Source organism: Podarcis tiliguerta (assembly GCF_965153285.1).
Source record: "Podarcis tiliguerta genome assembly, chromosome: 10".
Taxonomy (NCBI): domain Eukaryota; kingdom Metazoa; phylum Chordata; class Lepidosauria; order Squamata; family Lacertidae; genus Podarcis; species Podarcis tiliguerta.
Genome location: NC_139543.1, coordinates 43,777,406 through 43,791,722, shown reverse-complemented (window position 1 = coordinate 43,791,722; position 14,317 = coordinate 43,777,406). Strand labels below are relative to the sequence as shown.

The 14,317-nt window shown below is 43.4% G+C and overlaps 1 protein-coding gene across 6 annotated transcripts in view; it reads left to right on the top strand.

Moving 5' to 3' along the window:
* The window catches only part of ZC3H7B (zinc finger CCCH-type containing 7B), a 47,673-nt gene that overhangs the window by 18,232 nt on the left and 15,124 nt on the right, over positions 1-14,317 (top strand). For all 6 annotated transcript variants that reach the window (XR_014502413.1, XM_083400887.1, XM_083400884.1 and 3 more), the window contains exons 10-17: positions 619-967; positions 1,809-1,867; positions 2,654-2,816; positions 2,895-3,056; positions 3,830-4,035; positions 4,776-4,876; positions 5,705-5,886; positions 6,441-6,526. Coding sequence is in view for 5 of the 6 variants with exons in the window: in XM_083400887.1 (XP_083257013.1) it covers positions 619-967; positions 1,809-1,867; positions 2,654-2,816; positions 2,895-3,056; positions 3,830-4,035; positions 4,776-4,876; positions 5,705-5,886; positions 6,441-6,526 (1,308 nt within the window). In the remaining variant the exon portion in view is untranslated. The remainder of the gene's footprint in view (positions 1-618; positions 968-1,808; positions 1,868-2,653; positions 2,817-2,894; positions 3,057-3,829; positions 4,036-4,775; positions 4,877-5,704; positions 5,887-6,440; positions 6,527-14,317) is intronic.

Genomic DNA, 14,317 nt, shown 5'->3' with positions numbered 1-14,317 from the left:
TAATGCTGAACTGCAATGGGGGAGGCAGGAGTTGCACCCCAAAAGAGAGGAGGGTCTTTGTGAATAAAAGTGTTGGTGCTGACCTTTAAAGCCCTAAATGGCCTCGGTCCATATACCTGAAGGAGCGTCTCCACCCCCATCGTTCTGCCTGGACACTGAGGTCCAGCGCCAAGGGCCTTCTGGCGGTTCCCTCACTGTGAGAAGCCAAGTTACAGGGAACCAGGCAGAGGGCCTCCTCGGTAGTGGCATCCATCCTGTGGAAAACCCTCCCACCAGATGTCAAAGAGAACAGCTACTACCAGACTTTTAGAAGACATCTAAAGGCAGCCCTGTTTAGAGAAGCTTTTAATGTTTAATGGATTACTGTACAATATTTTAATATTTTGTTGGAAGCCGCCCAGAGTGGCTGGGGAAGCACAGCCAGATGGGTGGGTTATAAATAAATAATTATTATTATTACCCAGATACTGGTTGATAATGCAGCTGCGTTGGAGAAAGTAACTGTAAACTAGTCTTCAGTTCTGTCTGTCATAGTGCCCTGTGCTACCTACCTTGTATATCTGGTGTATTTCATCTCTTCCCCTCTAACTGTATCATGTTTGATCTCTCTTGCTGAAGTCCCTGGTCCAAGGTGCCATCCCTGCCAACCTGTCTAGTGAGATGCCCCAGCTGATCCCCGTGTTTCCAGGTGGCACTCCTCTGCTCCCTCCCGTGGTGACTGCCAGCATTCCAGTCTCCACCCCGCTCCCTCCTGCTTCCTTTGGCCTTGTGATGGATGCCACCAAGCAGCTCTCCTCCTCATCTGTCCTGGATGCCTTTGAATCGCCTGTGGGTGGCAGTGGCAGCTCCCCTTTGGACTCGCTGGATTCGCTGGACTTGCTCCCATACACAGAGTCCCGCCTCGATGTGTTGGATGCTTTTGGAACCAATAGGGGATCGCTAGATGCGCTGGATTCCTTTACTGTTGGTAGGTGTGGGGCCTGTTAGAGTCACATTATCTTTTGAGAAAGGAAGGGCAATGCTGCATCAAAACTCCGTATAATTTCTAGGCATATCTTTGTGAAGCATCAGCTGCCCTAGGCTCATGTTACATGCTCCTCCACTGCCATCTAACACTCTCCTTCTCACCACTCATATCAGTTCCTGGCCTATGTCCCAGCCTTGTATTGTCGCTTTTCAATGGCAAATGTTTCTTTTTTTTCTATCTAGGCTGGGTATAATAAATAAGCAAATGGATAAATGTGTTGGTTTGTACAGTGCCCATCATGTGGTTTGCACCAAACAGCAGCAGTATTAGTTCATTGCTGCATTATAGATTAAGAGAAACTTAAAGAATTACTTGACTGAATAACAAGATTAACATGTAAGAGGATGAAGGAGCCGGAGGTATGTTTCAGTATGATCCAAAGCAAATTTGAAGAAAAGAGTCTTTTTCTAGCCAGTGATATCTAAACCACCAGAAAACAATTTTGGTGAGAACTGCCTCTTTGGAGTAATTTGAAACTAACACTGGAGAGAGAACCCCCTGGGATATTTCCCTATGCAGACCTCATGGTAATGACCTGGGTGGCAGGGCTGTGCAAGAGCATTACTATGATTTTCTTTCTTAAATCTAGGGGTTTTTTTTAATTATTGAAACTATCTGCCTCAAGTGCTAAAAGAATGTGGAACTTGGTTTCTGTTGCCTCTTGGGAACTTAAGAAAAGAGAAGGTAGTTGAATGTGGTAGTGCTCGGGTAGTTGGCAATCATGCTTGTAAGACCGGCCACCTGTCTTCATTTCTCTTGTGATTTTTCTCACCTTGTTCAGAGGAAACCAGCACACAAGAACCACGGCAGCCTGCTGGTATCCAGAAACCACCACCCTTGGTGAGTAGTAGTAGTTCTCGTTTTCTCTGGATTGGGAGATAGAATAATCTGTGGGCCAAGAGCTGAAAATGGACCCCTTGGATGGCAAAACTTCATTAGGATTTTTTGAAAGGTGTATATCTTGGTTGCATTTTCATGTGATAGCCCGTTCTGACAGGTTGCTTGAGCTCTTTATGCTGTCATTAAGATGGCTGATGCCACCTTTTCTAATTTAAGATATAATGTCAACAAAGTATGTGATTTAAAATGTTAAAACTATGTTGGAAAGCTAATGAAATCTGTTACAAAAAACTAATAATTTCACTGTTTTTCACAATTACCATGATACAGCCATGTATCAGGAAAAAAGTTATTTCCCCCCTCCTGAGCTATATATGACACTTTAGCTGAACCACATAGGCAATTAAAGTGTATTGGACAATTCTGGATACTCTTTGACCTTTCCAATAAGCTTTCAAATAAGAAGGAAATAGCTTTTCAGGTGCACCTTCAGTGTAACAGTCAATAATATAATTGATATCCAGATTTCATCCAGTCTATTCCACTAATGGTGCAATAGGGCAACACTTTGACAGTTCTTCTTTGCAACGCTGCCTAGAATTTATGGGAACGCTCAAGATTGTATTTTCGGTTGACCACGAAAGTCAGAGTAATAATAAATCAATGAGAAGGGCTTTAGTCTGCACGCTTTGGCTTGTTCTTTCTGAAATGCAGGTTGACCTGAAGAACTTCAGGAGAGGGCTTCAATTACTTTTTGTTTCAATTTCCCCCCTCCCCTCTCTCCAGGCAAATCACAGTGGACCAAGTCACCCAACGGTACCCAAAGTGGTAGAGTTGCTGATGTGTCAGCCAGAGTCAATGATGCCCAACACAGCTCTGCTTGTGAAGAATCCGCTGGCATCCACTCACATCTTCAAACAAGCCTGTCGCATCTGCTATCCCAAAACAGGTTATTTGCTTGTGGTGACTTGGACTAGTTGCTATTGGAAAAACTGGGCTCTTGCTAATCTTGTCTCCCCTTTTGTAGGACCCAAGGCTGGCGATTATACCTATCGAGAAGGTCTGGAACACAAGTGCAAGCGGGATATACTGCTGGGCCGGCGCTGCAACTCGGAAGATAAAACCTGGAAGAGAATCCGGCCACGGCCAACCAAGACAAACTTTGTGGGATCTTATTATCTGTGCAAAGGTGAATTGATGGGGGGGGGGGGGAACGGGACTGCTTCCTACAGAAGGAGGGTTCTGTGAAATATGGCGTGGGGAGAGAGAGGCTGCTTTCTGTAGCAGTGACCTGTTTCCTACTGACCTACCCTCTCTCCTTCATGAATGTGTACAGACTTTAATTAATATAGGGATTTATACCTTTGCCTTCAATTGATTCCCCAGCATGGTGGTTTACAACATTTTCAAAGTTCAGTAATAAAACAAGATAAAATATATTCAAAAGCACACCCAAAGCAGCAAGATTTAAAAGGGCAGCATAAAAACACAATTGTCATCAGCCAAGAAAAAAATGATTAAATTATCATTCTAAGAAAATCAAATTGTCTGACTTGCGCCAAAATGGGCAGGTGTCAGGCAGGTCTCCTTGGGGAGATTAAGTTAATCATTAGTAAAGATGGCAGGGGCTTGAGTTATTATGATGACTAATTGCAACCTTGTCCAACACTCTCCAGGTGCTGTTGTTCTACTGCAACTCCCATGAGCCACAGCCAGTATGGCCAATGGTCCAGGGTGATGTGAGTTGTAGTCCCAACAGCATCCCGAGGGTACCAGGTTGGGGAAGGCTGGGCTACCCCAAGATGTGACATTTTGAACTCATTGGTTTATTTTTAACTGTTTGTGATCTTGGGGCTGGGTGGGAGGGGAGAGACGGAAACAGAAGAAGGGGTAGCAAGAGAGCTTGGTTCTGATTCCAGCCTCCATTCCTTGTGTGGTGGTGTGATGTCTGTTGCTTTGTAGATATGCTTAACAAGCAGGACTGTAAGTACGGGGATAACTGCACCTTCGCGTACCACCAGGAGGAGATCGACGTGTGGACAGAGGAGCGGAAGGGAACTCTCAATCGTGACCTCCTCTTTGACCCGCTGGGCGGAGTCAAGCGGGGCAGCCTGACCATTGCCAGGATCTTGAAGGAACACCAGGGCATATTCACCTTTCTCTGCGAGGTATGGAGTAGAAGGCAGGCAAGATGTCCTTCCACTGCATCTTTCTCCTTGTCTAGTTACATAACTGGGCCATTGAGCCTTTCACCCAGAATATTGTCCAGTGCTGACATTTATTAGTTTTGGTTTTGCATAAAAACACCAAAATTCTGCTTACCCTTTCTCTCTCACACTCCATTCTGGGTTGCAGCTCTGTGATGGAAAATGGCGCCTCTCTGGAATTTCCTGCCTAGTTGCTATGTGGCTAGCCTTGAGCTGGCCTCCAGAAACCCCCAGTACTGCTGAGAAACATGAATTGGAAACATCACTGTGTGGTTGTGGCTTGATTACAATAAGCATCCTGTTCTCTCGCATAGTAACTTAGCAGAAAGCCACTGTGTTCTAGTCAATGGAGCATTGGGCTGGGTCCTGGAAGATCAGGACTCGTTGAGTGGGCAAGTTGCAACCTCCGAGCCTTAATTCCTCGTCTATAATAATAATTACCTATAATCACAAGTTGCCAGAAGCATGATAAAGGAACACAAGAAGCTGTCTTGCACTGAATCAGACCATTGGACCATCTTGCCCAGTATTGTCGATACTGAATGTCAGGGACTCTCCAGGGTTCCATTTGGGAACCATTCAGATTTCAGCCCTTGTTAGGCAAATATTACAGTGCATTGGAAGTGCTTTAGAAATGATTGTTTAAAGCAGTTTCTAGGGACTTAAGAGTCTGAAACCCTTTTCTAATGGTGTGCTTGCAGATCTGCTTTGATAGCAAACCCCGGATAATCAGCAAAGGGACCAAGGACTCGCCAGCAGTGTGCTCCAACCTAGCTGCGAAACATAGCTTTTATGATAACAAGTAAGTGGGCTGGGCTTCGTCATAGGAAGTTGCCTTGTACTAAGTCAAACCTTTAACTAGCTCGGTATTGACTCTACACAGACTGACAGACTGCTCTCCAGGGTTTCACACTAGAGTGTCTCTGCCTGGAGATGCTGGGGATTCAAAGCAGTTGCTTAACAATGAGCTGTGGCTGGTGGTCTCGCTAGTAATGCCCTACCCACACCCTGTTTGATCCTGGCCTATCCTATATTATTAAGATAAGGATCATTAAATCCATATTCATTCATTACCATTAGCAGCATGGAAACAGTTGACATGTGGTTGTGCTCATGGTGCCATCCTGTTAACTACCACACATAAGCACCTCAGTTGTGGAACCAACCTTTTCCTGTTGTTGGTTCTGATGATTAAGTATTTGCCATGCTTCTTGAGTAATGCATAAATCAGGCCCAAGATATAATATTTTATTTTGTCTGTCTAGCCCAGTCAATACATTACTCACGAAGCATTGCAGATACACAGTTGTCAAAGCCCACATCCAGTAAGTGTGTGTTCTGAAACTGAGGTACGTCCCCATGGTGGTCTAAACTTAGCACAATTAGCTCCCAAAGTGGCTTATAATGAAAATCCGCAAAAGGTGCAAATAATTAGGGACTGGTGGGCATGTTTTATGGCAGTCTCTTGACAAGCTAACATTGTAGTCCAGATTTGAGGTTCTTCTCTGTAGAATTGGGGCAGAAGGTGCTGCAAATGGATGGGCTGGCTCAGGCTGAGCAGTATTTTTCTATATCACTGCTGTTTTAAAACAAGTATCTTTATGAATAAACATTCCTCTCCTCGATGCAGGTGTCTAGTTCACATTGTTCGTTCCACCTCACTAAAATACTCCAAGATCCGCCAGTTCCAGGAGCACTTTCAGTTTGATGTGTGCCGGCATGAGGTGCGTTACGGCTGCCTGCGTGAAGACAGCTGCCATTTTGCTCACAGCTTCATAGAGCTCAAAGTTTGGCTGCTACAGCAGTACTCCGGTAAGTGTACCACTTGGCTCATCCTGAGGATGGAGAGGGAGATCTGCAGTATCTATGGTTTCTGAGATGCCTTTCTAGGGACCATAGGATTGTACCTTTAGTGTATTGAAATCTTACATGCATGAATTATAAGAGTTGAGGGAATGATTTGTGGTGTTAGGTTTTAATATTCTACACTTTGCAGAAAAGAAAAGCTCTAGAGTGGATCAGTGGATGTAACTGCCAACTTGGCAAGAGTGGCTGGAAATTGGAGGCAGCATGTCTGAATCAAGAGCTCTTAAATTTTATGCCCTTTTGTTGCTATATTTCTGCTGCACTTGTAGTGTTTTATATATATGAAGGGTGGGACGTGTGTATGTGTGTGTACACCCACTCACCCACACACCACCCTTCATCAGAGATCTTGGGGTGGTTCACAATGAAATTACTCAGATCTCCAAGTCTGTTGGTCCATTGCCTTTTTGAAACACTACAAGTAAAACCACTGTTTTAAAAAATCTGAAAAGATTCTGGAAGTTGGAAGCGCTTAATAGAAGACTTTATTATAATTCCAGGGATGACCCATGAAGATATTGTACAGGAATCCAAGAAGTACTGGCAACAGATGGAGGCACATGCCAGCAAGACTAACAGCAATATGGTAAGGAACTTGAAAGATCCAATGCCAATGGCTGTGTTTTATGAGAACACACGTTCATTGATCAAAGGTAGACAGCATTAGGAACTTCCAATTCCAGGAGGTGTACTTTACTTCTGTACTTGTGTACATAAAATGTACACTAGCATTCCCTAATTTTTCCTCCCACACAGAAATTCCTGGAGAACATTGTGCATAGATAAACTCTGGCATTCACTAGCCTAAGATATGGTGGTGGTCACCAACTTGACTCTAAAGGGAAACAGACAGATTTGTGTTAGATATGGCTAACAGTTGCTTCTAGTTTCGGTGACTATGTTGCCTTCAGTATCGGTTGCTGAGGATAGGGCTGTTGTCCTCATGTCTTTTTTGTGGGCTTCCCAGAGGCATATGATTGGCTACCGTGAAGAACAGGATGCTTGACCTACCAGAACTCTCTCTGTATTCTTTTGTGTGCCTTTGAGAGAATAAGAAACAACTCTCTCCGTATAGTGGCCCCCCAGGAGAGGGGTGGGATTGGCTGCTACTCCGGTATATTCGTATTATTAAATGGTGTATGTATTCCTTCCTCTTCCTTGCTTTTAACGTCTCTCTCTCTCTTTCATTTGGAATATCATAGGGGTTAAAACATGTTAAGGAGCTTCTTAAGTGGAAATAATTGTTTATGCGAAAATAGCTCAAGGGTTGTTCTGTGTGTAAGACCACATTCCTAAACACATTTAGTGGCCAACAAGAGCCATTAGGCACAGTGGCACTAACTTCTCAGCAAGGATGAATTGGTATATATTACCCATGTCCAAAATAGGATCCAGAATGGAGCAGTTGGGCCTTGAGGCAGCTTTCAAGGAAGGGAGGAGGATGTTTATGGGCTGTATGGGCGAGTGGCTCTTCATACTGCAGTGCAGCCTGTGGGGGGGGGGGGGGCTTATTTTGGGTGGAGATCACGAGGTTTGCTGCAACTATTACTCTGACTTCTCTCCTTCCCACTCGGTTCCTTCAGCTGATCATGCCTGCCGGCATCTAAAATGACGCTGTTAGAGGCAGCACTATCTCATTTGTTCTTTGTGGTTGTTAAAAGTAACAGAAAAGAAATTATGCCCAGAAAGGCCACCCCCCCCGGACAAAATCAAAGCACAGAAGCAAAATCCAGAAGCCATGGACTTTAGAAAAAATATAGTAATGAGTAGCTAAGAACATTCTTTTGAACGGGGGATCAGATTTCATTATTGGAAGATTATGGCTGGTGGGAGGGCTGTTGATCTGTAGGCGGAGGTTCAAAAGCCAAGTGGCAGCTTTTTGGGTTTTTTAGTTTTTATAATTTTCATTTATATAAATTACAACAATTATTCAATCATAATTTTAACATTTAAAACTTCGACTCCCTTCCTCCTCTTTCTATGGTTCTTTCGATTTCTTTTCATCTTCCTACATACTCCAAATTATCTCAACATATTTTTTTATATATCTATTCCCGTACATATCCCATATATATAGAGAGAGAGAGACTACAGGTTTTACATTAATCCTGCCAATGTCTTAATCTGTTTACAGTTTGTTTGTAAATACCCAGTAAACCATTTCCATTCCTTTCTTTAAAAAATTGTTAAATTGCTATCTTGATTTCTTATTCTCCCAGTAAGTTTTGCCATTTCTGCCTAGTCCCATTAACTTCTATATCCATTCTTCTCTTGTTGGGACCTCTTCTTCCTTCCATTTTTGGGCAAATAACATTCTTGCAGCTGTGGTTGCATACCTAAATAAATTTCTATACTTTTTAGGTAGTTCTGATCCCATAATTGCCAAAAGAAAAGCTTCTAGTTTCCAAGTGGCAGCTTTTAAAGTACTACTGTGCGATAATAACCTGCTACCCTCCTCCTGGGTTTCATTTTGGAGTCCTGGAGAAGTGCCTAGCTGATGAGTAACAAAAGGAGCCCAGCCCTGGCATTGGGTTAAAACAGCTCTTGAACTAGAACACTAAGTTCTTTGACCTTTAATGACTTTCAGAAGGTGTGGTTAGTCAGAAGAGAAAGAGAGGGGAGGGGAGACCCATCATTTAGAAGTTGTTAGATTAAAATGCTAAATAATATTTCCTACCACTTGGTGTCTCTTATTCCTTCTGTCAGTCACTTTCAGCATAGAAGGACATGTTATGGCTTGTCCAGCACATAGAGGATTGTGGCTTCATGCTAGTATAACAATGGGGTCAAATAATCATACTGCGCAGCTACATCATACTTTTCAGAGAAGAGCACGGGTGGAAGGATTGAGGCAGTACAGATGCAAGGAAGGATCAGGCAAGAGCTGGGGAAGAGGCCAGTTGGAGTGTTGTGGTAGCCGATGAAACAAATTAAACTCTGGATGCTCTCCCACCACCATTTACTTCCATGGTGGTTTAAGCTGGTACACATGTAGCCATTAAGGAAATGAATAGTCTGCATTGTCCAGTCTCATGATGTGGGGCTGAGAGTTTTCTTCCCTTTTGCTTTTTTAAACACATCTCTGTTTCTGATTTAGAAAATTGCACGCACACAAAACCATTTTCTTTACGGTGTGCTTCATGCACATCCTGGCAATTATCCATGCACTGGGGAAGAAGCAAGCTTGAGGACCGGAGGGATGGGAAGGAGCTGTCTGGTAGAAGGTGTTGACCAGACCTAGAGCCCTTTTTGGTTTGGGGAAAGGAGGGAGGTGTTGCTATTTCAGCATTCTACCTATGATTCATACCCTCCGACATGCCATGGAGGAAAATTGGGATGCACATCTTTTGGTGATTCATGCGAGAGCCTGGCTCCCCAAAATGTGTGTCTTTTGGGGCTGCGCTCTTGCTGACGGGACATCCCAGGATCCAATCAGAAGTCAGGGTGGCTTCTGTAATTCCGGGATGTCCCTGGGACAGTTGAGGGGTGTGATGATGCCCAAGTACTTCCATGCTGAAGGTGGAGGGGACATGTTCCCAATGAGAGGAGAAGGACCAAGTAGGAGTAGTAAATTATTAAGTGCCATGGTGGAGTAATGCAGCGGAAGCAGAACTGGGACAGTGGAGGCATAGCCTAGTATCAGCTAGAGCAGACAGGGAGGAGCGGCCTTTTCCTCTGACAGCCTATCTCCATGTCGTGGTGGAGGCATTCAGAAAGCATGAGGAACACATGCCGCTTATGAGACCATTATGGAGGCTGAGCTAAGAGTCCCCCGCCCCCCATGGCTGGGTATACAAGGGAGAAGGTGGCCTTGGGCAGCTCACACCCTACGTCTCTGAGGCTGCAGCCTTCCAGACCTGGATCCCTTCATTTCTAATATCTGCGGACATGTAATATTTGGGGGTACATTCAAGCCAAGTCCTGCACTGTTTTTCTAATGAGTCTCACAATCCCTTTGTGAAATAAAACATTCAATCCATCCTCCGTGATGGGAGTTGGAAGTCCAGTAGCATCTGGAGGGTCCAAATTCCACCATCTCTGAGCCTAGTGGGTGTCCTGAACTAAGTCAGAAATGTTCAGTTAGTAAGAAATGCTGCTGTGAAAAGCACAGCTGATAGCAATGGAGATTTTTTAAAAAGGTTTGTGTGGGCATGTTCAGAACATGCTTGTTGCTGATAGCCTACTAATTAAACAGGGTCCTGCATGACACTGATGTATAGCATGCTTGTAGCTTTTTAAATGGAAGGGGATTTTAAATATAACTAACCAGTCCCAGATGGGTTCATTGCGGTTTTGTCCAAGCCGAGGAAACCATCCTACCAGCTTGTAGCTAATTCTCAAAGAAAGTAGCAACAGTTCACTGGTGCAGAGGGCTAAGCAACCAACAGTGGAAAGTTTGTTTTTGCCTTTCTTTTTCTCCAGTCTAAGCAGGTTAATTGGGCATAATGCTTATTCAGCTGTGCTTCCAGCTAAATAACTCTTGCATGGAGAGGAAGTGGGGGAACTTCTGTGGGGAGAGGGATGATGCAGAGTCACATTAGGGGGGTGGGTTCTGTCTCCCCAGAATTCCCTTATTTGTGTGCACTCTGCTCTTGTGCTAAGATGACTTTGGTTCAGAAAAACTAAATAACAGGATGACTTGCTCTCTTGCTACTTTCACAGATTGCAAAATCACCTGACATTTTCTAAGCTGTGAAGTTGTCTGGAAACTAATTGCACAATGCCTGAATGCATTCGTTTTTTGATATACCTGGAACAGCCATTCTGTATAGCCAGCTTCACTCTGGTCTGCCGGTAAATAATGCTGGGCTGAGTTGCTTTTTTTGGCAACTAAATATGTGTGAATAATTGGGAACAGCTGGAGACAAGTTAACAGAGTTAGGGAAAGGTTATGAGAGAATAATACTCTTGCATATCTAAGTGAAATCAGACCCATCCCACATTTCTAGAATTCGCCTTCAACCATTGTTCTATCTAGCTCAGTACTGTTTACACTGACTGGCAGAAACTCTCCAAAGTTTCCTTTGGGGGGCATTCCCAGTCTTCCCTAGAGATGCCAGGGATTGAAATTGGGACTTTCTGCATGCAGAACAGATGTCCTGCTTCTGAGCTACAGATATTTCCCCAAAGCATACTCAGTGACTACTCGGGGGTGGTAGAAGAATGAAAACTAGAGGGAGGGAGAAATGGAATGGAATATCCTGAAAGAAATCATAGCTGGCTGGCTGGAATTCTGAAAGAAGCTCACCCTACTTCAACATTTTGTTGGTGATCTTATTCGCGTGCTCTACCACTGATCCACTGCTCTCTTTCTCGTTGTGGCATGCCTTCTGCCTTACTTGGAATAACAAATCAAAGCATTGCTGTGCCAAAGCTTTTAATCATGTGGCCGGTATGGTTTAGTTGCCAACTAGATCTTGTAATGTTGGCCTCATAACAATGCAGCTGTTAATCTGAAGCCAGTTGGGCTGAGTTAATTCATGGCATGCTTAGGAACCTCTAATTTCCATGCAACATTGACTGATTTATTAGCAATCTGTCAGGTATGTGTCTTGCTGTTACAAATACAGTCATGCAAAGTTGATGCTTTGGCTTCTTCTTTTAGTTCCTTTTAGCTTTGGAAAGATGTATTTACCTGGCAAGGATGCATATGCTTCTCAGCTTTGGGCTACTCACCTGAAAAGACCTGTTCAGTTTGTGCTTGCCTCGTGTTCTTGGAAGCTTCTAATGTTTAGAAGGAGCTTTTCAAAGCCTTTGATGAGGGTGTGAAAAGACTGGAGGCAGCGATTATTAGATAGATACCTAAGGGATGAATTCCATCTGCAACAATGACTTATATGGATTTATTTGGTGGGAGGGCCTTGATGGCAGCTTTCCACATGGCTAATTAACACTGTAGAAATAGGTGTCTAGTAGGCTTGGCTAATAGGGATAGCTGTTTTTGTTCCAGGAATTTGCATTTTGTCATAGTTATTCTTTTTGCACCATACCTCCTGCACTAATCTGGATTAGCCCTGTTTTTCCATTTGTTCTTGCAGTGATCAGCATGGCGATTGGTACAATCTGTACTTATGTGACTTGTGACACCAGCCTGGTGCGTTTATCCAGGGCACCTGAGTCTTTAGAAACTCCCTCCAGAATTACACACATGTAAAACTTTAAACCCTCCTTCTAGGCTTGGTCTAAGGCAGGGTCCATTCTCTGTGGCGATTTCCTTGGCCTCAGTTGGTGTGCTCTGGCTACCTGATTCAGGTGGCTATCCTTACCTGAGAATTAAGACTCAGTGGAACTTGTTTTGAGTTGATGCAGCATAATCCTACACAAAACACTGTGGCTGAACAAATTGCTCGCGATCAGCATTCTTTGCGTTTTGCACTCCTAAAGCAGTTCGCACCCAGAGTGACTCATTCGTCCCAGACCCCTGGTATATGTGTGTGTGTGTGTGTGTGTGTGTGTGTGTGTGTTTTATTTTAATTTAAGTTCCATGAGTTTGTTTATAAAGAAAAGCAGCAAAAAAAATTCTAACATTGCAGTCAAAGGAATGAGGATTGTATGTGAGTATTGTGTTTAATGTTCTTTTTTCCTATAGAGGTGGCAAGAACCATAACAATGTGAACCCTCTTTTCTTCCTCCTCCCCCAACCAACACACATTTTCTACACTAAATTACCACCACCAATTGCATGAATCTGTGATCTCCTGTCCTGGGAGAACCATCTCTCCATATATCTCAGCCTCTGACTTCTCCCTCCTGCCACTGTTTCTTTCCAAATTCTAAGTTGGCACAAATTGTCTTTAAATTATTAGCAGCTCTTTTCTCTTCTACTCAAATTGTTAGTCATTCAGAGCTGAAGTATCATGCTTAATATGTTGCTCAGGCAGAGAATTCCATCAAGTAATATTCTCCCCCCAATGTTGTAAAAGATGATATAGTTTATATATGCACATTAAACTGCCTAACAGTGTCCATGTCACCCAGGAGACCGCAGCTGCAGAGATAAGAAAAGAAGAGTTGTTCTGTTGTCTGAAGAGGTCCCTTCCTGGTTCACATGGAGAAGCCATTTTCAATAGAGCCCACCAATGGAAGCACACAGCTGTATTGAGGCAGCACTGGGTGTTGAAATTTTGCACCCGCTAACAATTTTGTGTCCAGGGCAACCGCCACTGCTGGCTCCTCCCCCCCCCCCAATGCTATGCCATTGCTATGTTTCTCAGGAACACAGGTGGCCTCTTCGGCTTGCCGATCGGAAGGTTGGCGGTTCTAATCCCCGCAACGGGGTAAACTTCTATTGCTCTGTCCCAGCTCCTGCCAACCAAGCAGTTCGAAAGCATGCCAGTACAAGTAGATAAATAGGTACCACTGCGGCAGGAAGGTAAACAGCGTTTACGTGCGCCATTGTGTTCCATTGCACCAGAAGCAGTTTAGTCATGCTAGCCACACAACCTGGAAAGCTGTCTGTGGACAAACACCAGCTCCCTTGGCCTGAAAGTGAGATGAGCGCCACAACCCCATAGTCGCCTTTGACTGGACTTAACCGTCCAGGAGTCCTTATGTTCCTCAGGGTTACTTTGTGTATGTATCTTCATTTTAGACTGGGTGTGTCATGTGCAATGTTTGCAACCCCTGCAGGAAGTGAAGTGACTCCAAGCCCAGGACTGTAAAGATCATATAGGCCCAATTTATGCCTTTAGAGCCCAGTCTATTGATTAGATACTGTGCTGAACCAGTGGCCAATACTGGCAAAAAACAACAACAACCCGTTCCTGTAGGAATGCAATTGTAAATTCAACAGCATGGATCATAAAAAGAGTTGTTTTTTTACTGTGAGTTTTTTATTGTGCCATTTCATTATCTCCAACACCACATCCCACAATACTAGAAAACAGAAGTGGGTGGCTTATTAGCTTCTTCAGTAGCATGAAACAGAGTCTGTGGAGAGAGAGAAATAGAGCGCTTTATCTTTATCTTCAGTCCCTTACATATGATATCCTTTACGTTTTCAAATAACGGGATTTTTGTCTGTAAATTAGCAGCAAAGGCTATTTACTTATATATCACTATCCATTCTTTTTTTTCTTTTTTTTGTAAATAATTTTTATTCCATTTTTCCAATATAAAATTTATACAATTCATACATCTTTTTTTTTTATATCCATTCTCTTTTTTGACTTCCCTCAACTAGGCTGATACTCCTTCCCTTCTTAATTTCTTACACATTTCTAAAACCTTACTTCTAATATTTTTATAAATTAAATCTTATTTTACTCATATTCTAACGTTTCTTGTTACAGAGCTTCATTAAAGCTTACAAGCGTTATTTGCTTTTCACTTAGTTTGTGCATATACTCTGTAAACTTTTCCCAATCTTCTATAAATC